This window comes from Gouania willdenowi, chromosome 12, assembly GCF_900634775.1.
Source record: "Gouania willdenowi chromosome 12, fGouWil2.1, whole genome shotgun sequence".
NCBI lineage: Eukaryota > Metazoa > Chordata > Actinopteri > Blenniiformes > Gobiesocidae > Gouania > Gouania willdenowi.
In genome coordinates this window covers 4,130,679-4,149,205 of record NC_041055.1, presented here as the reverse complement: position 1 = coordinate 4,149,205, position 18,527 = coordinate 4,130,679, and the positions used below count along the sequence as shown (strand labels likewise).

Genomic DNA, 18,527 nt, shown 5'->3' with positions numbered 1-18,527 from the left:
AGGCGTGAGCTCTGAAGCTGATAGATGGATCACACTGGAATAATGTGCCAACGCCGCACGCCATCGACGCCTATGATCCATTTACACTACCGACAGATCCGCTCGGCTCCACTTCTTTGCTTTCTAGAAAAAACATCAAACACACACATTGTGGGTTTGTTGAGCTGGCTGGTTTCCCCTGAGCTCAGTGGGCCCGCCATCACTGTCAGCTGTGGTCACTGAACAAAGGCCAAACCCACAACAGGGAATACAGAGTCATTACTACTTCTGATCTCACTCGTCTCTCTAAGGTATGATGGGTAGGAAACACATTTCCTCTCCCACAGAGAGAATATGGTGAAATGTCACAGTTCTAGTGCTGAGTTGAGAGTCATTCATTCAAGATGTTAGGGCGTTATGACATCATTCCTAAAAAAAAAAAAACCAGGAATATTACGGGGGACAGGTTCCGATGGTAAACTTACCAGGAAAACGTACTATCATCCAAATTACTACAAATCCAAACATTTCTTCCATCTCCTGAAAACCAGGAAATCTACACTACCATGGCAACCATCTTTAACCTCATCAAAGCAGTGTGAGTTACGTGCAGGGCTGCTACTGACCAAATTGGGACCCAAAGCGAGTTTGGATCCCGGGGTCCCCAACTCACCCCATCCCTAATGTGTCATTGGTACAAAATAATAATAGAAATGCATTGAATTTTGCATAGTGCTTTTCATAGACACTCAAAGCACTTTACATTGATGTGCATTATTCTTTCACTTCACACTACTACTGTTGTAGCCACAGCTGCCCTGGGGCAGACTGACAGAAGCGAGGGTGCCATAATGCACACTCACTCACCACATCCATACTAGGCAATGTGGATAAAGTGCCTTGCCCAAACACACAATGACTTGGCTCGAGCAGGATTTAAACCCCCAACCCTTTGGTTATTGGATGACCCACTCTACCACTGAGCACAACATGCATTTAACTTGACAACTCTGATTAGTATTAAATAATGCACTGTCTGTTACTATGGATTCAGTAATTTGGCTCTATAAAATATAATCAACAGTTAAAAAATTTAATAAATATTAAATAAAATAACAAAAACTGAAATAACAAAAACAAAATAACTACACATGCAAGTGTGCCTTTTGCAGCAAACTATAGAGCAAAATCCTGAGTTTTCATTGGTTGTCATGTTTCATTTTCGACTGAGCAGCCAATAGGAAGCCTCATTCTGTGACACTGTTCCCAACTGATCATGATTTTTTTGAATCTGTAACTCGTAGATATATTACTTCTACTAGTTCACTAGTAAACATGTTGGGTCCACCTAGTTTACTAGTATGGGCGAAAAAGACTACTAGTTCACTAGTTTAAGCCTTTTTTTAATAGTGATTTGTGGCATATGTAAGTAATTGTAAGTAGATAATTTATTTATATAGCCCTTATGCAGATAAAATCACAAAGTGCTGTACAGAGCTGTGGGGAAATTAATACAAGTGCAACATCATAAAAGCATAATAAAACATGGGTGCATATACATTATAGGAGCAGCATCAGAAAAGGATAAAAAAAAAAATTTAAATTAACTAAAAGCTTTTCTGAAAAGGTCTTCAACAGTTTCTTAAGTGTCCACACATTTTAGCTCCCTGAGAGACTGGTGCAGGTTATTCCAGAGTCTGGGAGCCACAGCTTGGAACGGCAGGTCTCCTCGGGTTTTAAATGTAGTTTTTAGGATCTTTAGAAGACCCTGGCCTGAAGACCGAAGACTGCGCCCCGAAGTGTAGGGCCACAACAAGTCCAAGATATATTGAGGGGCCTGACTATGTAACGCTTGGAAAGTCAAAACTAAGATTTTATATTCTATTTGAAACTTGACTGGAAGCCAGTGCAGAGTAGAAAGAATGGGGTAATGTGGGATGTTCTGGGAGCACCAGTCAAAACTCTGGCAGCAGCGTTCTGTACGATCTGGAGTCTTTTTAGGGTCGACTTATTAAAACAAGTGAAAACAGAATTACAGTAATCACTGCGAGATGATATAAACGCGTGTATGACCAGTTCGAGATCAGATTTTGATCACAAATTCCTCTTTAGAGATATTTTTCAGGTGGTAAAAACAGTTTTTAGTCAGTTGACGACAGTGTCTCTCTAAAGACATTACCTGATCAAAAACAACCCCAAGGTTTCTGAGGCTGGTTTTCACAGATGAGCCCAGATCACCAAGACAGTTTTTAATCAGAGGATCTTTTTATCAGGAGCAATGATCAGAGTTTTTGTTTAGTTTGAATATATCTGGAGATAATTTGATGACAACCAGTTGCTAAGTTATTTACTGAAGACCCAAACATTTTCCAGCCCGAAACCCGATTGTGTTTTTTGACTGGGGTTGCTAGGAGACACTGTGACGAAGCTCTCCAGTGAATATCTAACTTGTACCATGGTGTAGTGACCAACTGGTGCCATGTAGGTGGCAGCAGAGCACCTTTAGATGAGATATCACCCGTGATGGGCAGAGCTCAGAGGGAGAGGAAAAGAGTTTACAAGACAGAAAATGGTGCTACGAGAGTTGATGCTGAAGCTCACAGCAGTGCACACTCGACCAGAGTATGTGTAGCACTAAGTGGACTATTGAGAGTGTTGCGATGGTGAGAGAAAACGATAAAAAAAAATGGGGCAAGCAGTGACACTGCATGTCCGGGAGGAGGAGGAAGTTGCGTGTGTGGGAGAATGACGGGGGGAGAGACGTGGAGGATGGCCAAAATATAGTTAGAAATCAATTAAACTCTGACCTAGATAACAAAATAATAATGTTGCCGTCAAAAGCCTGGTCTGTGTTGTTTTTGTAGTTTTATAGAAGGAAACAAATGTTGAGGTGTCAGTCAAGCAAAGAAAATATTTCTTCAAAGTCACTAATAGGTTTTTTCCAGAAAAAGACGTTTTTCTCAGTTTTTGGTCACAAACTGGCGATTTGTGTGAAACTTGCCTCTATTCTATGGTTTACAGAAGAACGAAACAAGCTAAAAACAAAATTATTTATTTCTGATCAAAGTAGAGACTCTAATCTTTCAGAATTTGGTTTCAGATGTCAGATTGTCATAGTACAAAATATTCTGTGGGTCTTTAAAAATCAGTCAAAATGCTCAAAAACAAAATTGAAAATGGCTGGCACTGAATGAGTTGAGGAACAATTGGTAAAAAAAAATCAGAATTTTTTTAGATTAAAGTGCGTAGGATTTCCTAAAAATATGTTGAAATGACCCAGTTAGCTATTGCAACCTTTAAATTCCATGACTTTCAACTTTTGAATGAAAATTTCCTCTATAAATCATTTAATACTTGTGAGTTTGTTTTTAGAATATTTTATTCTATGTATAACATTGGCATTGCATTGATGCACATGTAAACTGATCTGTTCTTAGTCCATATAAATACGCCTAGCTTCTACTATAGCTGTAGCCTTTTCTTTGAAACTATAAGTATACCCTATATCTCTACGCGTTGATGCTGTGTAATTTCCATGACATCAGGACAAAAGGACTTTGTGAGGGATGGGACGTTCTTATTAAAGCCAGGCACTCAGCTGTTTCATATGCGATGGATGGCAGTCCTTGGTGTGTGTGATTTCCATCCTGAAGGCGAGTGTTTTGTGTTTGTGGAAGTGTCTGTAAGCAGTTTACCTAGAGATGTGTTTTCTCATTAAGCGCTGCCATCCATTCCATTACCCTGCCTGTGCAGCTTCACAGGCATCCGTGGCCCAATCAGCACTTTTTGCTCCAGGGAGGAGGCTTTAGGGCATTAGGGTGGCCATGCCTTGATCTGCTGGTTTGATTAGTGTTGATCCGTTCACAGGTCCGAGTCCTTTTCATCCTACTCCCCTCGTCTCTGCACCAGTGCTGCTCCTGGACTCCGAACGCTACACATTTTAATCCCGTCTTCATTTGCCCCTGAAGTTTATCAGGCTGCCAAAAAGCGATGGAGCTCATTTGCAACGATAAATCAAAGTCACGAGTCAGAGCGAAACACGGGCCAGTTTGAACCAAACGATCAGCACTTAAACATCCTCCGCAGTGCTAAAGAACCTGCAGCAGCCTGTGATGGAGCTGCATTCTCCACACATTTACATTAGTGTACAGCGGTCCGCTGATAACACAGTGCATTCGTTTGTGTTCTGTATTCAAGCTGAACCCCAGAAACCAAAAAACAAGGTTTACATCAATAGCAACGTTGACAGGAGGGATCATCAACTACATTTGACCATTGACATTTTGTATTAATAATAATAATAATAATAATAATAATAATAAATCAATTTTATATATTGCTTTTTTGAGACTCAAACCTGATTTACTAAATACAGAAAAACAAAGAAATAACAATAAAAAGAAAAGCAAGTTTGAAAGGGAGGTTTTAAGGAGTGTTTGAAAGTTCTGTAATGAGTCTGCATTCTTGATGGGTTGTGGGAGTGAGTTCCAGTGGGTGCTTTTTATACATTTATATTTTTTTATATCCTTTATAATATTTGTATTCTTATTTTATATTATATTTGCACAATTATGTGTTTATTTTTATGTTTTCTATGTTTTTAATATTTTTTAAAAATATTTAAAAAAATTTTTTTATATGGGCTTCTATATATTTTATCTTCATATTATTTAAATTTCTTGCACTATTATTTATGTTGGTATTTATTTTTGTTTCTTGTTTAGTCATGCTGCTACAACACTGAATTTCCCCTCTGGGGAACATTAAAGGTGTATTCTATTCTATTCTATTCTATTCTGTTCTATTCTATGTACACCATGCACCAAATTCACTGCTTGAATTCCAAAAATGTTGTTTTGTTTTCATGTCTTCGACTTTCCCTAATCAAATGTCATAAATGGCTGTTTAATTTCCCCAGATCCAGTCAAATATGCGTGAACACACACATATGGAGTGGTTGTCAACATTCAACACACACTGACTCCTAACACATTGGACACACACTTGCGTGAGGGCGCAGGTAGAGAGAGTTTAATGTTCTACACATTTGCATGGGTGCATATCCGTTTCTAACCTTTGTTACACACTAAGTGCATTGCGTTACATGATCTGGTTTGTGTAATTCTGGCTCAGGTTGTTGTTATGCTCTCTTCCCTTTATTCCTTTTTCACTTCAGTGATGTTAAAGTCAGAGGCAACGTGACGTGACATTTCAGACTGAGGTTGTTTTAACAACATCAGATCCGTTTCTGATTTCAGTATCACAGGAGAAAATGACCTTTGAAAACACTGTGTGTTAGTGTGTGTGTGTTTTGAGAACGTCAACAAACTAATGGAGCACAGGCCACATGTGGGTAAATAAGGCTGATTTGGTCCTGCAGTGTGAGCATGAGCAGGCGTTAACTCAGAACATTTCATTATTTATTGTGATGGTGTAAGAAACTTCAAATGAGTCAAAAAACCTGCAGAATGTTCTCATTTCAGCTGTGATAGCTGTGATTTTCTGTGTGAAATGAAAAGCGAGGATTCCTGTGGTGGGAACGTTGGGTCACTAAAAGCTTTGGCCTGTTTTGATGGTTTGGTTTCTTCAGGCCAGTGGGCACAGAGGAAAGCAGAGATCTCACTTTGCTCCTCTTCTCTCTCTCCATCAGGTGCTGAAGGGCAGCAAGAAGCTCAACCTGTCCGTGCGCTCAGTGGGGAGGATCCCAGGGGGCTACGTCACCAACCACGTTTACACCTGGGTGGACCCCCAGGGGCGTGGCGTGTCCCCTCCCCCCGACCTGCCAGAGCATCGCAGCGCCACCATCAGGAGGGGGGAGAGTCAGCGACGCAGCAACATGCAGCTGCTGCAGGAGGGAGACGAGAAGAAGGTACAAACATCTATGTGTGCACATGCAACACCTGTATGCACATGTAACATGTCTATGTAAAGTAACATGTAACGTCTGTGTGTGCACGTGTAACATCTGTGTGGGCACGTGTAACCAGTGACGTGCTGTGACCACTAGGGTTGGGTAGACATGTTGCAATTTGAGACCAACATTTCATATGTTTCTGCTGGCAAGTGTTAATTCAGTTCAAATCAACTTTATTTGTATAAAGCAAGTTACAACAAAGTCATCTCAATGCGCTTATCAAAATATAAAATTCATAATAAGAAAGAAAAAACCCAACAAGATGCACATGAACAAGCATTTAGTCATCTAACAAAATCAACATCATAAACACCATTAAAGAAACATAAACAATTATTTAATATAGCCTCCATACATATTTTCCCAACAAGATATATCTCATGACACGGCAGCACATCTGTTGTTTGTGTTGGAAACATAGAAACATGGAGAAAATGACAACTCACAACAGCCTCAGTGAGGAGCATCCACAGGGGTCAATCCTTCCTTTTGTTCCATTCACTGTGAAAAGTATGAAACATTTTCTGACCTTACCTTTGCTGAAGGTCTGGTAACTCAGGTGTTGGTCTCCATCTTTTAAAAGCTGTTGTTTTTTTCTCAAAAGAAAGTTTGTTTATTGTCTCTGGCGTTGTCATCCTGCCTGTTGTGTTATCCCACCCACTAGCTAGAGAACGTAGCAGCAGTGGTCACGTGATATCAATTCACTAATGCACTGTGAACTTACATATACCATTTAGCATAGTGCGGTTACGTCCAAAGGCAGCGTAGAGAGCTGCCTTTTCACGTAAATGGTTTTCATCTTGGGGAACTGACTACACATGCACAAACATATAAAAACATGCTACGGGAACAGAGGCGGGTCAGAAATGTGCTTTTGAGAAGGGTATGGCCTCCTCCTGCCTTACAGCGGTTAGGAAATAGCGATGTTTAGTAATTTGGGCTATGAAAAGCACAAAATGCTGACACTTTCAAACTTATAGGTATTGTTGGCTGTCGGAAATTGAAAAATAAATATATTATAATTAAAACAAATAATCAAAATATCAATTCACCCTTGGGTAGGCACTGCCTACCTTGTTTACCCTGACTGCACGTCTCTGCCTAGAGCAACAAACAAATGCAGAAAGTTAGTACTTTCTTTTTAGATTTTTTTAAAAAAAACACAAGCTGGTCAACATGCCCAGGTTTCAGCACACTTCTTTGTGCATAATAAAAATAAAATCAAATAACATTTAAAACAATACAAACCGATATGGATGCATTTTGAATCGTTCCGAGGATCTTGCAATGTAATATTGCGATATATCACCGAATGAATTTTTTTCAATACCCCTAGAATGTGTGTGCACATGTAACATAGTAACATATGTGTGTGCACATGTAACCGCTGTGTGTGCACATGTAACCTCTGTGTGTGCATATGTATCCTCTGTGTGTGCGCATGTAACCTCTGTGTGTGCATATGTATCCTCTGTGTGCACATGTAATGTGTGTGCGCGCATGTATTGTGTGTGTGCGCATGTAATGTGTGTGTGCGCATGTAACGTATATGTGTGCGCGTGTAACGTATATATATGCGCATGTTACGCATGTGTCTGCCCATGTATCCTCTGTGTGTGCGCATGTAACCTCTGTGTGTGCATATGTATCCTCTGTGTGCGCATGTAATGTGTGTGTGCGCATCTAATGTACAGTATGTGTGCGCATGTAACGTATATGTGTGTGCGTGTAACGTATATATGTGCGCGTGTAACGTATATATGTGCGCATGTAACGTATATATGTGTGCACGTTACGCATGTGTGTGCGCATGTGTCTGCACATGTTAAGTATGTGCGGGCGCATGTTACGTATGTGCGGGCGCATGTTACGTATGTGCGGGCGCATGTTACGTATGTGCGGGCGCATGTTACGTATGTGCGGGCCCATGTTACGTATGTGCGGGCCCATGTTACGTATGTGCGGGCCCATGTTAAGTATGTGCGGGCGCATGTTAAGTATGTGCGTGCGCATGTTAAGTATGTGCGTGCGCATGTTAAGTATGTGCGTGCGCATGTTACGTGTGTGCGGGCGCATGTTACGTGTGTGCGGGCGCATGTTACGTATGTGCGGGCGCATGTTACGTATGTGCGTGCGCATGTTACGTATGTGCGGGCGCATGTTAAGTATGTGCGGGCGCATGTTAAGTATGTGCGGGCGCATGTTAACTATGTGCGTGCGCATGTAACGTGCACATGTAACGTATGTTTGTGCAGATAATCCAGAAGGCGTCCAAAACTACTTCTCACTACAGAGCAGCAAATACAGCCTAAGAGATCAATTTATGTTTATTTTACCAAAAGCAAGATTAGAAATAAAACAAAGATGTCTGTCGGTTCTAGGAGTTAAATTGTTGAATAATGTTGATAAAGAAATAAAAGTGAGTGACAAACTATTTATTTTCAAAAAGAAAATGTCACAATTTATTTTATAGAGTTATGTGAAGCAGTAGAAATATGTTTGTAAGAGTATAAATTTGATTTCTACTATTTTGGCGCATCACTAGTCTTATTGTCATCATATTGTACCTTAACGCATCGTACTTTACCTTACTGTATTCTCATCTTATCAAGTCTTTTCTTATCGTAGCTTCTTTTATTGTGTCTTATCTGATCGTATGGTTTTACCATGCCTTATCTTTTAGTACCTGACCTGTATCATATTATTATTATTCTTATCAACACACATCTTGTCATGCCTTATCGTATCATACCTTACCAATTTGTCTTATCTTTTTTTCTTTTTTTTAACAGACATGTCTGTCTTCATATCAGGATTAATTTAATTATTTTTGTAAATTAAAAAAAAATTAGCTGAAAGAAACTGTCAGAGAACATTTCTTCCCAGAAGTTCTAATTATATAAAAGCTGCGTAAATTTTTAAGGGATAATAATAAATACGCCAAATCCAAACCTCCACAAAGAATTGTTTTTTAATAGCTTCATATTATTTTAGTTTGACTGAAAAACAAAGAACAAAGGTGTGCATCACCTGAGTAGAAATAGACACAATATAAACAACCTTGGATCCTGGGTCTACATACTGTAAAGAGGATCAAATATGGTCCAAAAAAAGGTATTATGTGTAGTTTTTTTAATGCATTCTGCAATGAATTTTTCATCATTGAGTTTGTGCAAGTCAGGTTTTGACATACCTTAAGAAAGAAACCATGTGATGCTCCTGCTGAGTCCAACTAAAGTCCAGCCTTTCATCACCTGGTGACCTGCAGGGCTAAAGCTGTCAGAGCCACAGAAAACATTCCCTTTGCAGGAACTCACAGGTCACAGCTTACACAGAGCCGCTCATTAATCTTTACTGCTTCATCTGGATGTTGACTCCCTGACGAGAGGAACACAAAGGTAAAGCTCTGACGCTCCCTGAGGAGGAGTGGAATTAAACCAGAAGGTTCTATTTGCATTTCTTTATAAATACCATCATTATTTTCATCAACAACACTTTCAAAACCTGAGCTGAGAATAAATGCAAATACAGTACATGGCAAAACTAACAATACCGAGAGACATTTTTATTTTTACTCACAGTTACCTGCATTTTTCGGAGGTTATGAGATGTTAAACGAGCTAAAAAGAAGTGAGACATGGAGCTTTGTGCTCACAGTGTTCAAGAAAAAAGATCTTCAACCCAAATAACAGACTATTCTAAGCTTTCCCTTAGGAGTGAGAGGTGATTTAGAAGCTGCAGATGCAATAAAAAGCACTTTACTGTTCAAGGAACTGGATGACATATGAGCAATAAAATGTCAGATTGAAATGTTATTTCTACATAGATTCTCTACAGGAATGAAAATACAAATGGTTACTGTTGTGGCAGTTTTGAATGGAATGAGAAGGAATCAAGTTGTAGGGTTACTGGTCAGATGCGGACACAGGGTTTATTTGGTCAGAGGGTTTTAGAGGCAGACCAGTCTGGGATTCAGAGGTTTCCATGTGTGTGTGAACCTAGTTTGATCCTTATACATGTTTTTTGTACTTTTTTATTGCATAGGAGAGATGACCCCACCCCCCCAACGTGTGTGTGTGCACATGTAACGTCTGTGTGTGCACATGTAACATGTGCGTGTGTGCACATGTAACGTCTGTGTGTGCACATGTAACGTGCGTGTGTGCACATGTAACATGTGCGTGTGTGCACATGTAACATGTGCGTGTGTGCACATGTAACGTGCGTGTGTGCACATGTCTCTTATTTTATGTTGCAAAAGACATTTCTGATTGTCAGAGTCAAAACATTAGCTGTTGCACATCAAGAGACAAAGACATACACACATTTTAATTGAGCAAGGCATGAATTCAAAAGTGTATATGTAACATTAGTCTTTAATTAGAAGGCTTTTATATTTAGAAAATGGTTATTGCAGTTAATTAAAGATGACATTTACTGCTGGTTTAAAGCAATACAAATTACGTACAAGATTATTAATTGATTTATTATCATTGAGGGGTCTAATGTGTGTGCTTATTTGATTTATTGTATGTGTTCATGAGTTGTTTAATTTGTATTAAGGCAGACTTTTTATTTGTTAATTTGTTATTTTTGCTTGTTTTCAAACTGTCTTTCAACTCACTGTCCCTGAGGTTGTTGTCTCATTGCTTACATAAAGATTATGTTGTTGTTAGATTTAAATGTAGTTGAAACTCTTTGTCTTTGTTCTGGAAAATAGGCCTAAAAAAAGTTTGCTATATAAAATAGCCTATTTTATGTAAGGATGTGTTTGGTATATATAAGGGTATTTAGTATAAGGATATATAAATAATTATAGTATGTCATTAAGAAACCATGAATAATAATTCACATCAACAAGATTAAAAGATATAAATGACTCTGAAGACAAGTATGTTAAAAGTAAATATAATGTAACATATTACTACCCCGCTCTAGTTATTAATCTAGGACAGGGGTCACCAACCTTACTGAAACTGAGCTACTTCAAAGGTACTGAATTATTCAAAGAGCTAAAAGTTTGATTTGCACTTCTTAAAGAGTAACTAAATCCCAAAACCACAAAAATATATTTGGTATGAAGTATTGCTGTTGGTTGATCCTGGTCCAACTCTCTTTAGTCAGAGTATTTCAATTTGGCGTATTTAGTTGTAAAATGTCAGAGTTACTGGTTGAAACCATGCTATTACAATAGATTTTTGCTGTTGGCTGAGAACGAGATCATGTGACGTTTTGGGAACATCTTGCATCACAAACAAAACACTGTTAGCCACGCCCCTTTTTAAGAAAACTATCACTTCATCATGTTCCTATCCTAAAACATGTAACGTACAGTTTAACAATGTTTAAATTATTTTACAAAAATAAGCTTTGCTTTTTTCTAAACGCATTCTATCACAATCCAAACCCCAAATCTGCAGGATCTTCAGCAAAATCCTGTCTGCGATACATTTGACAACATTTTTTTATTAATAACCATCTTTAAATGTTTATTTTCACTGTAGAATTCTGACAAGACAATAGTATTTATCTTAGTCAGTTTGAAGCCTGGTAAATAAATCAGATTTTAGATGGAGCTCATTGGTGTCTAGTGCTGCTGTTAGAACAGGCCTGAGGGCTCCTCACAGGGTCCATGCGGGCTACCTAGTGCCCGCAGGCATCATGTTGGTGACCCCTGATCTAAGCAGTGCCGTGACCACTAGGGTAGGGTAGGCAGGGCGTTGCAAATCAAGACCACCAATGTCAACACCAATGACAATTCCATATATTTCTGCTGGCAAGTCTTAATCAAACAAATACAACATCGTAAAACACCATTAAAGAAACATAAACAATTATTTAATATAGCCTCCATATTTTCCCAACAAGATATATCTCATGACACGGCAGCACATTCGTTGTTTGTGTTGGAAACATAGAAACACTGAGAAAATGACAACAACAACTCAGAACAGCCTCAGTGAGGAGCATCCGCAAAGTCAATCCTTCCTTTTGTTCCATTCACTGTAGAAAATACCAACAATTGTCTGACCTTACCTTTGCTGAAGGTCTGGTAACTCAGGTGTTGGTCTCCCATCTTTTAAAAGCTGCCGTTTTTCCTCAAAAGAAAGTTTCTTTATTGTCTCTAGCGCTGTCATCCTTCCTGTAGTGTTATCCCACCCACTAGCTAGAGAACGTAGCAGCAGTGGTCACATGGAATCAATTCACTAATGCACTGTGAACTTATGTATAGCATTTAGCATAGCACGGTTACGTACAAAGGCAGCATAGAGAGCTGCCTTTTTACGTAAATGGTTGTCATCTTGGGGAACTGACTGCGCATGCGCAAACACATAAAAAGACGCTATGGGAACAGCAGCAGCAACGTGCTTTTGGGAGGGGGTGTGGCCTTTCTGCCTTACGGCGGAGTGAGACTGTGCAGCATCTCTGCCGTACCAGGAAATAGCAATGTTTAGTCGGTTGGGCTATGAAAAGCACAAAATGCTGACACTTTCAAACTGATAGGTACTGTAGGTCAGTGGTTCCCAACAAGGGGTATGTGTACCCCTAGGGTTACTACATACTGAGTCATTTTTAAGCCTATTTTAGACAATGTACATGCTTTTCTACCCCGCTGACAATAAACGGCATTAATGGATTAAACAATATTGTGGCCTGAATAACCTATTAAATTGTTACTAACAATTTAGGTAAATATATTCTCTGATATACAATAATTGTAATGCACAAAATTTATATTTAGTGTGCATTAAACGCATGGTTGACATTTTCAAGCTGTAGGAGATTTCAGAGGCCAACATGTTAACAACATGTAAATAAAAGAAATGTTACTAAATTGGAGTGACGAGAGGCCTCGGGGGTACATGAGACAGAAAAGGTTGGGAAACACTGCTGTAGGTTATCGTAAATTGAAAAATAAATGATAATTATATTATAGTTTAAACAGATAATCAGAATATAAATTCACCATAGGGTAGGCACTGCCTACCCTGATTAAAGGACTAAATAAAGGCTAATGCTAAAACAAGAAAATTATATAAGTCTGAAAAGGAAGCTGGCTGTAAAATGAGGTGTTTGCTTGTTCTCCCTCCGTGCACTCGTCGTTAAACCAGCGTTAACCTGTTGTTTCCCTCTGTGGTGACGTACACATCAAATGTGCTGCAAAATGTCCTGCTGCAGTGATATTAGACATCGACACAAGAGAAAAAGAAGTAATTCATCCTCCCAGTAAGTCAGTACTTTCCATAATATACAGTATAACTATTCAATTTCAATTTCATTAGGTTGGCCTTTGATTGATTTAAGACATTATATTACATACACAATTAACACAATTGGTTCAATTTCACCTAAACCTAAAAATAAAAACTGAGTAACTTACAACTTTGAGTTTTTGATCATTTTATTCTTGCTGAAATGTTTCAGACTTTAAATTAAAACTCATTCTTTCTTAGAAAAAGAATTGTTGCTTAACCAATCGATACATTGATCCAGATTGATTGATCTTTCTGCTGTGCCCCCCTTTGAAGAATGTAAAAACTCTCAGGGCCCCCATCATGACAAAAAATAAAAAAATTAAAAAATGTGTAAAAAGGTAAAGAAAGTGACCTTTTTTTGAAAAAACTATAATAATAGGAAGATTCTTCTTCAAATCTCACAAAAATAACATGACATTTTCACATATTTTAGAACACTAATAAAGCTCTGTATCAATAAAGAACAAAAAAAAATCTATTTTTCATGCACACGGTTCAGTAGGGCTATTTTAGCACCCTAACCCACCTCTAGGGGGCACGCCCCAGAGTTTGCAGACCACTACCCTCGTCAGTACTGCAGAAAACAGCAACTAAATTGTTTTAAATGAAATACATTCAAAATGGGATTTTCTGATGTAATCTGGCAGATGTTTTTACTTAGATGTTGCCTTTTTTCCCACCACCCTTTGTAGAGTTAATTAGACCAGGGGTTCTCAACCTGGGACCCACATTTTGCCACACTCATTAAATCGCAGAATTCAACCAACCAAATTCAGTTTTCCAAAAATAATCTTTTTTTAAAACAAATCTATATATTTCCCAGTGCAACATGCATTTCACAGCATGCCTGTCAAAAGAAAAGATTCTTTCAAAATAAAAGGCAAGTCCAACAAGAGAAGTATTTATTTATTTTTGACCAGCTGACCCAGTACAGGTCCGCGAACCACCTGTTGAGAATCGTTGAGCTAGACCCTACTCTGTGTTTTTCACCTTCAGACAGTCAAAAAGTCTCTAATAATACTCAATAATAAAGTTTGGGAAAGTTTCTCTGTGTGTTGACAGTTTGTCATAAAACTTTCTGATTAATTTCACTCATCTGTTCTGAACAAATGTCACCTGGTCTTAGCTAACAGAGCGATGGGAGACCAACTGGGAGTCCAGTATATCATAGCATTAATCCAACGTGATCCTTCTGAGCAGCCAATAAAAGAAGGATGAGTGAGATCATTAAAATAACTCTCCATAATCAGGTAAATGTCACAGACGACATGGCTGGGAGGAGGCTGATCCAGAGTTATTGGAATAAAGCTGGCAGACCTCAGACTTCTGTGTGAGATGCCAAATGTTCCTCTGTGGGTTCATCAGAGGGCTGAGCCAGATTGTTTTATAGATTGATATGCACACGTCCTTGGAGCTGCAGCTCAACCTCAGGTCTCTTATCAAAAGTCGCACCTTTTCTTTCTCACTGCTGATGTAACATGTCACCCTCAGCAGGGAATGAAGAAGACTGAAAAAGGTGTCGAGTTTGGATCAATTACATTTATTTTCATTCAGTAAATATGGAGGCAACTGAAAATGTCATCCTCAAATGCATCGTATTGGAAAGAGGGAGATTTTAAGCAGCTAGACATAGGGATGTAACGATTAATCGTAAGGCAGTTAAAAATCGATTCATAGGTAAAACGGTTCACATCGATGCTCTGAAAATTGAATCGTAGTACTTTTTTTAAACAGCAGAGGGCGCTATATATTAATCCTTCCAGAAGCGGACGTGGCGGGCGGAATCTGCTACTACTTTCTTTCTGGCCGCCATTTACTGTTAAACATTCTCATCTCATTCTCTTTACATCTTTAGCACCGAAAGAATATCTGTAATATTACGTGAATATCTGTAAAAGTCACGTTTTTCTATTAGCTCTGTCTGCTAGCATAGCATCTCTTCTTCACTGGTGCAATATCTGCATGCCGACCGACCACTGGGTTACCAGCGCCCTCTGCTGGTCCAAACAAATATCTGACGTCAACAGAGTAAAATGACTGTTTTTTTTTTTCTTAAAGTCTAATTGTTAAGGCACAAAATACATTTTCAGTTGCAATTTTAAAAAGAAAAAGAACTATTATGTAGTTTTGAATTGTTTACTATAGAACCAGAATTTAAATTAATAGGCTTCTTCTTCATTTGTATTATTCCTTTATTTATTTCATTCAAGATTTATTTTTAGTGAAATTGCATTGTTTTGAATAGTTTATCAAGGGATTCTTTTGACAATGAAAAATAAAAGGAAAATAGTACAGTATTTTCCCCAAAAAAATAACGGAATATTTTTCAGTCATCATTTGTCTACAGTCCCATTTTGTAAAATAAATCGTGAGAAAATCGTATCGTGAACCCAGTATCGTGAATCGAATCGTATCGGGAGTTGAGTGAATCGTTACATCCCTAGCTAGACATATTTATACGTGTTTATCCAAGGTTGTCAAAGGAAGCAAAAGACAGAAGCTGACAACACTTATTGGCGCATGTGCGTAAATCTAGGGGCAGCACGTGTGATTTATGCTTTAAACTTTTTGACTTATTACATTTTTTATTTCCCATTCATTTCTATTAGAAATGTCATGTTTCTCTCCTTTTAACCCCTTCATCCCCAGCCATTCTTCAACCGATTTGGACCAGTCAACCTTTAACATGTTCACATTTTTTCAACCCATTTCAACCTTTTTCAACCTTATTGCTAATGTTCAGGTAATGCTAGGTTAGTGCTAATGCTAGGCTAATACTAAATCTAGCCTATCTTAATGCTAACGCTAGGTTAATGTAAATGCCGAGCTAATGTCTTGGTACTTTGTCATCTAAAATTTTAATTTGTGTCTGGCATCTTTTATATGTTTTGTGCTTCTGTATGCTTCTCAAACCATTTGATTACACCGTGATACGAATCATGTAAATATTTAATATACGGCTGGGACTTTAACACATTAATTGTGATAAATTAATTACAGAAAAACATAACGCAGTAAAAAAACATAACGCAGTTAATTGCTTTTTTTTGCACTCCAAACAGCGCGGAACCTTTCTCATTTCTTCAAGTTCCCAGTATACCCATAATACTGATGCACAGACCACAACACGAGAAACAGGTGAACCCTGAGAAGAATTGTTGCTGTGTTTCGTTGGCATTCATTTTTAGTTTAAATAGAACATCGGTTGAAAACAAAAGCCCAGTTGTGTGCAAATTGCGCAAGAAAGAGTTTGTTGATCATCAGAGTTTTTCCAGCCCCCACTACCACATTAACTCATTGGCTGCCAGCCACTTTCACAGCAGCCAACCCCATACGCTAGGCGCTTTAGATGATTTTCATTGATCTTTCAAGACTCACAGACGATTGTGTGCTATGACTATGTAAACAACTTTTTTCAACAGAAAAAAAAAAAAAATCACCTTTTTCCGTTCTTCAGTTATCAGCAGTATAACAGGCTGGTTTCACCAAAAACAGCTGTTTCTGACCAAAAAACAAAGAAAACAAGTTTTTTGTAAAAAGAAACATATCAAGCAGAATACTGACTTTGACGCTAGTACTTTTTGCTTTAGTGACACCTCAAACATCTGAACAGTGGTTTCCTTCTATGAAAAGCAAAAACAACACTGAGAAAGAGCTTTTGATAACAAAATAATAATTTTCACCTGCAACCAGTAGCTCTGTCGTTGGTCGGGGGTTAGCATCCTTCGCATGCTTGTTGGCAGCGTTTTTAAGTGGAACACCTGTCTGCTTCCTTGATACTCCTACTCCACCATGATCACCATCACCTCCTCCAACACTCTTACTACGAGAACAACCACTAACCACAACATGTTCGAGCGTAAGTTGCCTGTATTTTTCCTGATCTAATATTCCTCGTTTCGCCATTCTCTCTCCATCTTCTCCTGCTCACGTCGCCATCATCCTACCCTCGTCTGAGATCACGGTCAGATCAAAGGAAGTAGCCGCGGTTTCTACTTCTGCTACGTGTGATCGGACATCCAAAGAGCACTGTTGCCACCTGCTGACTCAGTAAAATATTGTCTACACGTAAGATCTCTTCATGGAAGTTGCATAAGGCTTTACTGCACCCGTTCTAACTGAAAAACATAATTGACGTCTATAGACGTCATTGGCAGTCAACGTTACTAAACCAAATTATGTCCATGGAGTTAATGCTAAACATGTTGCAGCTAGCACAGACACTCGGACACTGCTAGCTGCAACATGCTCTGAACAGACAGCGTCTCCAATCCACACTGGACAAGATAACAGGGTTCAGAGCCAAAATGAATAAATCCATGAGTGACAAATGAACCAAGTCAGTGATAAATGATTGTAGTGGACAGTCGACCACTCTCTGTGGTAGAGGATGTGGGCGGGGCTAGAAGCATTGCTACAGATAGCATCGTCTGACCCAACTTATCAAATGCTGTGTAGAAATTCTATTTCAAACTAAATTCATTATCTTCATCAGTTGTTCTGTTTATTTCATGATATTTACAGATATTATAACTATTTTACACTGTTCAGTTTACACTTCTCTGGAATGTTCTGTACTAAGTCCTGTTTTATATTTTAATACACAAAACACATTTGTTAAAGAAAGTTTACAAAAATCCCGAAAAAAAAAGTCAATCATAATATTTATTTATTTATTCATATTGCACATTATGTTAGCACTCAGTGATAGAAATAGTAAACACAATTTTGTTTGTTTAAGCTCATTTATTGTTTTCATTGATGCAGTCATAAACCAAAATCCTTTTTAGAACTCAATTTTTATCAAGGTTTAGAACATTGTACAATACAATCACATTTATGACACTTTATAAGTGCATGCCAATATACAGATATTCAAAAGAGTATTGCACAAAAACGTACAAAGTATGCTCATCTTTTTAGGATAACAAATCCAACATCTTTTAAGGAACAGGTCTCTCTGAAGCCTCAGAGAATAGGTTATTTCTTCCATCTGATGAATTTCTTTCTTTCTCAATCCAATTAGAATAAGTAGGTGGGTCGGACTGCAGACATTTGATGGTGATACATTTGAGTGCAGCTGTCAGCAAAATCCTTAGCAGATATTTTTTGCAATTTCCTACAAACTCATCAGGAATTGTACCTAAAATGGCCGTCTGTGGCTCTTCAGCAAATGGTTGCCTGAATACTGTGTTGAGGGCAGTGAAAACATGATTCCAGAAGGGACCAGTGTTTGAACAAGCCCAGAAAATATGAGTATGACTCCCAAGATCAGTAGCACAATTTTGCTAACAAGTATCATGATTTACCGGATTCATTTTTGAAGTTATTTCTGGTGTCCTGAAGTATTTTGTTCATACTTTATATTTAAATTCTCT

At 38.3% G+C, this 18,527-nt stretch overlaps 1 protein-coding gene across 5 annotated transcripts in view; it reads left to right on the top strand.

The window, feature by feature from the left end:
* The window catches only part of whrna (whirlin a), a 197,744-nt gene that overhangs the window by 88,529 nt on the left and 90,688 nt on the right, over nucleotides 1-18,527 (top strand). For all 5 annotated transcript variants that reach the window (XM_028463219.1, XM_028463216.1, XM_028463220.1 and 2 more), the window contains exon 2: nucleotides 5,630-5,848. In XM_028463219.1, coding sequence (XP_028319020.1) covers nucleotides 5,630-5,848 — 219 coding nt within the window. The remainder of the gene's footprint in view (nucleotides 1-5,629; nucleotides 5,849-18,527) is intronic.